This window comes from Sander lucioperca, chromosome 9 (assembly GCF_008315115.2).
Source record: "Sander lucioperca isolate FBNREF2018 chromosome 9, SLUC_FBN_1.2, whole genome shotgun sequence".
NCBI lineage: Eukaryota > Metazoa > Chordata > Actinopteri > Perciformes > Percidae > Sander > Sander lucioperca.
Window position 1 is genome coordinate 38,844,600 of NC_050181.1, and position 7,500 is coordinate 38,852,099.

Consider the following 7,500-nt stretch of genomic DNA (forward strand, 5'->3'; position numbering starts at 1 on the left):
TCCCGTAATTAAACAAATTCAGATTTTCTAATTTAAGGTTCAACTACAGTAAATAAGGAAGATTTTTGTTAACTTACAGCAATACAAATTTAACTTTTCTGTTAATTAATGGTGTACGTATTATACATACATACATTTCGGTAAAACATTTTAAACAAATCTGTGATGAAAAAAAGATTTTTATTAACTCATCTTTCAAAATTCCTTAAAAATACAAAGGACAAAACAAATTAGGTTTAACAACATTAATACAATTTGTCACATTACAAGTTATATCATTATCACCATATTCAACAACATTATCGCACATTTTCCTCATATTGTGCAGCCTTATTGGAGACCCACTAAGTTTCCCTGGGACCCACACAAATGACCTGTGGCTCTTAGGGACTCACTTCAAACCCATCAACATCACTACCAGAACATGTGTGCATATAGTAAATATGCTTGAGAGCTTTGGTTATCTTGATGTATTGGACAGAGGCTTAGCATGTGTAACAATAACAATCTAAGCCACTAACACCCAGTTTTCATCCAACAAAAGCAGTAGTTGTATTGGAATTTAAATCATCCATAAATACTGTATGACTGTAAGCACACTATCTGAAGAGTTGGAGTGAAGTTTATATTTTTAAGAAAAATACAGTCGTCCCACTAAAGGTCAACCAGCATCTGAAACCACCTGGCCGATCGATAACGTGAACAAGGTGGATGCTGATGAACACAGCGTGTGTACTTGTGTTGTACATTGACTCAATGCAGAATGCAGAATAATAAAAGGCCACTGAAACCTCAGTCAGGCTGTAACATAACAGTCATTTCTCACAAAAAGGCTATACATTGAGAGTAAGGCAATTTGGAATTTAAAAATGTAGCTGTTTACATTTTAAGTACATCTCAGGCAGAGTATGAAAATATGTTCTACAATATAACCCAAGTATAGTTAAATAAACCAGAATGAAATTGAATATGCATTTCATTTCCTACTAAAACCATGTGACATGTCTTCCTCTAGTTTTAGTTGCTCCAGTCCAAATAAATCCATATCAGAAGAGGGAAATAGAGAGTAAAAGTGTGCATATTCATAGTACGTACACAGGTGTAGATGCACAGTAACTGATTTTTGCACCTTTTTTCAACTATTAAAATTCTTTTAATAAGTTTTTGTCATGAGAGTCCACCAAGTTTACATTCTGCTGCAGATGGGACTCATGGTCTAGGAGGAGTTACAAAAAGTAGGTTTCTCATATATAGGGATTTTGCCAATTAATAAAAAAAAATGTAAACAGCGTTTAAGTTTATTTTACTAGTTTGCACTAGGGGTGGAACGGTACATGTATTCGTATTGAACCGAAACGGTACGGGCGTCACAGTTCGGTTCATGAATTTACACGGAGAATACACGGTATAAAACTAAATAAAACTAGCGTGCAAATGAATTAATGTAATGCAGAACTACTGTTAGATATGTGGGTTCTTTAGGGACACCTAATCTGTAGCCCTGCCTTAGCTCTGAAGCTCTGATTGGCACCTATGTAGCCGAGCTCCGCCTATGTATGCGGTCAGAGATAGCAGCATTAAGGACGAGTATCAAAGGATAAAAAAAGGATCAAACTTTATTCTTAATTGTAAAATTACTTTAACCCATCCTAAGTAATAGGAGCAGTGGACAGGATACAGCGTCTGGGGAGCAATTTTGGGGTTCAGTGTCTTGCTCAGGGACACTTTGACATGAGGCCAGAAGAGCCTGGGCTTGATCCGCCAACCTTGTGGTTGTGGGGCAACCATTTTACCTCCAGGACACAAGCCTGTAAGTATAGTATGGCAAGTGGTGGCGACCCACAAGAGTTAGAGGACCCATCAACCTCTATAAGATCACAAGTTTGGGAAAAGTTCGGTTTCCCAGTCAGTTACAGTAGTACAGACGAGCGAGTGGTGGATAAGACTGCTGTTGTAGATTAGTGTTACGTTTCCAGCATCGCGGCTCCGAACCGTAGCGTTAGTTCGGACAGACACCAGTGGACAGCCAATGATGTTAACTGTGACTTCATCCACTGACATCTTGTATCTTCCTTCATCTGCAAAAGATAATACATCTTTCAATTAATTAAACAAATACACAACACCTCCCAATATTTTTAGAGTAGACATGCATATCCTTACCCATAACTATGATACACGGGGTGCTTGGCAGCTCTGCTAAGGCATCCTGTGAGAGAGGTGAAGACAGAATAAATAAATAAATGTCATCGGGTCATCAACCAAAAGTTGCACTAGTAGTTAATTGCAAACTCCCAAAAAAAAGCATGGTATTCCATAAAAGTACCAGTAGTAAGGAGATATAAAGGCTAGCAAGACTGCATGGCTTCCTATGCTCTTCTGAGACGTCCAACTAATGTTTGCACTGGTAGAAATCTGAAAACAACAAGTACAACAGACATTTTAGTTCCAAGTACAGCCATTGTAGTCCCATTGTTCTAATGTCTACTATATATACTGCCTCTTTTTAAAAAGTGTAAGTCAAAAAGCCACACAAACCTAACAACTAGCTAAGGGCTGTGGATATGAAGGTAAATGTTGCAAAATGCGAAAGATTTGTAGCTGTCATTGTAGTTATGTAAACATCAAGCTACACTTTTAAGAGCAAATTTCTACAAGCTCCCATTTTGTCAGCTCAAATGTGTATGCATATTGAATACACGTGAAAATGTTTCAATGTTTTTATACAAGTTTTCAAGTGTACAAGCTCTCGCATTTTGCAACATATTTTCCTTCATATGTGGACAACATACTTTGAGTTATAGGCGATTATTACACACAAATATTTTACCGAGTTGTGCCTGCCTGCCAAGAAATGTAACGTGACGAGAAGGAGGAGAAAGTAGACAGCTGGGAAGATGGCTAGCTAACGTTAGCTTCTGTAACGTCACACAAACTAGACCAGAACTCACTCCAGAAGAAATAACTAGCCAACACCAATGTTAAAATATGCATGAAATCCTTTTCTGTTCAGTCAACAAAATATCCCCAAAAATATTCTTTTTTTACTTACTCTCAAAACGTTACTAAATTTCTTTATCCTGAACTCACTCAATCGACTTGACGCGCTATAAAAACATTAGCACTGGCGAACACAGTTATAATGGAAAAGCCTTCAAAATAAAAGCACGAGACTTGGTCACTGAATTGCACCAGCTAGCTAGCTTACGTTGAGTCTCAGCTTTTATTTCAAAGGCTACAATGCTAAACCGGAAATGGGGTACTGACAAGTGAATTTGCTTGATAATATAAATATTCTCTCGGTATAGGTGCCATATATTTATTCTGATTTCAGTCGAAAAAAATTAAACATGTTATAATACTATCAATGACAGGATCGGGGCTCGGGAGACAAGAGATTAACTTTAGAATCAGTTGCCTTATGATAATGTGTAACGTGTCATGTAGCTAACGTTAACAGCCTCGCTCTGTCTCGCCTCCTCATAGCGTACGTTACCGCCAAACAGAGACAAGCCAGACCCCATGGAACTGGCAACATCGTTAACGAAATGAACGTTGAACCACTAATGTCGCGCTGCAATATATTCACATTAACGTTAGCTAGTTAACAGAACTGTTAGCTAGTTAACAGAACTAGTTAACAGAACTAGTTAACAGAACTGTTAGCTAGTTAACAGAACTAGTTAACAGAACTAATTAACAGAACTGTTAGCTAGTTAACAGAACTAGTTAACAGAACTAGTTAACAGAACCTTCTGACCAACCAAACGTAAACTCACAATACCAACAAAATGAAGCTTATGATATTCTTCTAAATGTCCATGAAATAATTACCTTTTACACAAAGCGGAGCTGGAGGAGATTAACGCTAAAGTTTAGCTTGTTCACATACTGGTTGACAGACACACACAGTGGAGCGGGGGGAGGGTCAAAGCGAGGGAAACGTTAACGTTTAAAGTGCCGCAAAAGTCCCGCTCGGATTAAAAATACGGACAATGTAGGCTACTGTAAATAATTTATAGATAAGGACCCACACATAATGTTGAAGCGGGGCATAATGGGTGCTTATTTGACCTAACTTTACAAATCCGTTTTTTAATCTCCAAATCCCAAAGTGCTGATTAATAGCACACGGTAACGCCGTTGTGAACACCCGCTCACGTTAGCTAATGGTTAATATTAGCTAACATTATTAGCATTAACCATCGAAATTAACAATTGAATGCTATCAAAACAGACAATATAACATTTCAAAACTAATACTGCTAAACTATATTGCTACAGTCACTTTCTTAATATTTTCCATAAAACTACTTACCGCTGAAATGCAGGTCAAATTCGTACCGCTTTATCCCGCTTTGTACGTGGATGGAATATGGCCGCCAGAAACTGATTTGGCAGAGATGAAGTTCCCATAATGCAATTCGAAGTGTAAATTAACAGAAATACACCTGTGAATCACGTACTAAGGACAATTGCTGTTAAAATATACAGTCATACTGTTAATATACAGAAATTTCTTAGAGTGTAGACCTTGGCACTTCTAAAACTCACTGATTTGAAGAATGCAATGACCGGTTGTGCTCCCGCAAAGTTAAAATTTCAGACAAATACTCCGAGCTAGGCCATTTAAGGCCTTGAAAGCAAACAATAAAATCTTAAAATCTATTCTAAAACGCACAGGGAGCCAATGTAGGGTGTAGAGAACGGGAGTGATGTGTGCACGTCTAGATGTATTTGTTAAAAAGTGAGCAGCAGCATTTTGAACTTGGACTACAGTTGAAAATTAGCTGACTGGCTAACACTGGCGCATTTACAGAAATGTTGATTAATGTGCATTGTCCTAATCAAATAAACTTACAAACTTAAACTTGAACAAGTTGAAGGTGTGAGATGGAGGTCTGAGTCAGACCAACATAAAGAGCATTACAGTAATCCAGCTTTGAACTAATTATAGCATGAATAGCCTTTTCTAGATCGTGCCTGTTAAGGAAGGGCTTAACTTTAGCCAGGAGACGAAGCTGGAAAAAGCTATATACACTCAGTTTTATCTTCATTCAAATTAAGAACGTTTTCTTTATGTTTGTTTTCAGGTCTGGAGTCTCTCTACCACCTGACTCTGAGGAAAAGGTACGAGCTGCTGGTCGACATGGAGGACTTTGATGGAAACAAAGCGTTTGCTCGTTACTCCTCATTCTCCATCGACCCAGAGTCCTCAGGATACAGACTGCATATTTCTGGATTCATTAATGGAGGAGCAGGTGAGGTTTCCACATTAAGGACGAAATTTTCAGCCATTAATGTTGTGGAGTGTGACATTGGTTCATGATACATACTCGCTCCCGTAGTCTCTGTTAATGCTACGTCATCTTCTCATTGACTTCACAAAGAATCGTGCTGTGATCACGAAAGATGCTTCGGTAACCCTTCCTTTTACAGTCCCCTAATTATAAGGTATTTACCTGGTAAATATATGGTACGTTATAGTTGGTTATTGGTAATTACCACAGGTAACAAGTATGTAAATGCAGAGAAACTACAAAGTAATTACTAGGTATTTACCTTATAAATATATGGTACGTTATAGTTGGTTATTGGTAATTACCACAGGTAACAATTATGTAAATGCAGAAAAACTACAAACTAATTACTAAGTATTTACCTGGTAAGCATAAGATAAATTATAGTATTTTAGTGTGTAATTACTTGAGGTGATTAGTATGCAATTACAGAGAAACTACCAGGGAAAAAGACACCACTGTTAAATATCAACTCAACAAAGTACTGTGTACTTGTTACCTGTTTAGGTTGGTAATAACTCAGATTTAATTGTGTACTTCCTCAGAATGTAGGCAGCCAATTTTTAGAAACACCTCCAGTATTACCCATCAATTCAAGTTAGGTTTGTAGTTATCCTAGGGTTATGTTGGTAACGGTCCATGTTTATTTATTACTATCTTGAAATTAAGACGGTAGTTTCCAATAAATTACCTTGTCTTACATAGTTGTTGTTCATTGCTACACCCATTTATAGAGGGTTTATCAAATAATTTACCTTACACTTACCTGGTAACTACCCCGCAGGAACAGTTTTCCCTAATGTCATGGCACATCTTAAATACTGGGAATGTTCTTGCAGATGTTTTTACAATTTACTCAGTAAGTAAAGTGTAACTGTACTGTAAAATGAAGCATTGTTTATTTCAATGGTATTACCAGAATCGTACCATATAATCTGTAAAAGATCATTCCCTTTCCTTTCATATAGTCACAATTTTTTTACCTCTTATGTCCTGCAACGTTACCAAGGAAAACATGACAATGTACTCGGTAAGTAAAATGAAACTGTACTGTAAAATGAAGCCTTGTTTATCTGCATTGTATTACCAGACTCTTACCACATCCTTTGCTACTGCTTAAACATTTTTGAAATCACAAACTTTTACCATGTGTGTTCTGCAACTTAACTAAAACATTCTCAGTAAGTAAAGTGAAACTGTACTGTAAAAGGAAGCCTTTTTATTCCCATGGAATTACTGGGATCTTACCCTATAATCTGTAATAGCTACAGTTACTATGTAAATCAACAGTATTGACTCAGTAAGCAAGCTGAAAATATACCGTAAAAGGAAGCTATCTTTTACATGGTATCACAAAGAATTTAAATAAAGAAATATTTAAAAAACTTAAATCGTATTAACAACCCTTAATAGAAACAGTAGAAACTGGGTTCAAAGAAACACAGAACCCTTAACAAAGTGCAAAAGTGGGCATTAACAATAAGGACAGCAAAGGGGCCTCTCACTTTCTAAATTTATATTTAATGGGGAGCAGCTCTGAATCTTCTTTCATTTTTTTTATTTTTTCCCCAAGCGCTTTGTTGCCCTCTAAGAAGGCCTTGCAGGTTTTTGCATAATTGCCTACACTGTCCTCCTCCTTGAACACTGGCAGCGGCCCGAAGTTTTCACCTTCTGCAGCAATCAAAATTTCAGCAATGATAGCAGTCAACGCTATCGTGTTCCGGTCCACGTCCAATGTTATGCAGCTGAGGCTCATGCTCCTGGTGCGTCTAAACTCTTTTAAGACAGCACGGTACCTGTGCACAACGTCCTCTGGACTCTGAACTACAAGACAGATCATAAAACCACATTAAAACATTATCTCATAACCACACAAAAATACAGCTTTGATTATATAAAACAGGACATTCAGGCATTAGGTGAATAACCTGAAACAATCTAGTGCCATCACAACTCTTCTTCTGTAACATCAATAACGTATTCCAATAAAACACATAACTGATTCATAATTGGCCCAGACTTGAATATGGCAGCTGTATATGGAGTTGTGGATTGTGTGTTGGCAGTAACCTTAGCCTTATGCTTAGTAAAATCTTTCAACACATGAGGGTGCTACATTGAAAATAACATTCTTATATTAAGAAATTGTCATATAATACAAATGTAATTTAGTTGTGAGCCTTCTTTTTTCAAATTATAT

The 7,500-nt window shown here is 37.1% G+C and overlaps 1 protein-coding gene and 2 long non-coding RNA genes across 3 annotated transcripts in view; 1 reads left to right on the forward strand and 2 right to left on the reverse strand.

The window, feature by feature from the left end:
- The window catches only part of LOC118495833, a 145,288-nt gene that overhangs the window by 129,047 nt on the left and 8,741 nt on the right, over window positions 1-7,500 (reverse strand). The gene's annotated exons all lie outside the window — the stretch shown is intronic.
- LOC116037191 (microfibril-associated glycoprotein 4-like) overlaps window positions 1-7,500 on the forward strand; it is a 19,566-nt gene that overhangs the window by 2,784 nt on the left and 9,282 nt on the right. Inside the window, exon 5 of the mRNA XM_036005037.1 lies at window positions 5,094-5,261. Within this exon, the coding sequence (XP_035860930.1) occupies window positions 5,094-5,261 (168 nt within the window). The remainder of the gene's footprint in view (window positions 1-5,093; window positions 5,262-7,500) is intronic.
- On the reverse strand, window positions 2,015-2,478 carry LOC118495830. The gene is made up of 3 exons (XR_004898273.1): window positions 2,327-2,478; window positions 2,164-2,209; window positions 2,015-2,078 (listed from the first exon to the last, which is right to left on the reverse strand). It is a non-coding gene; the product is annotated as an uncharacterized LOC118495830 (long non-coding RNA).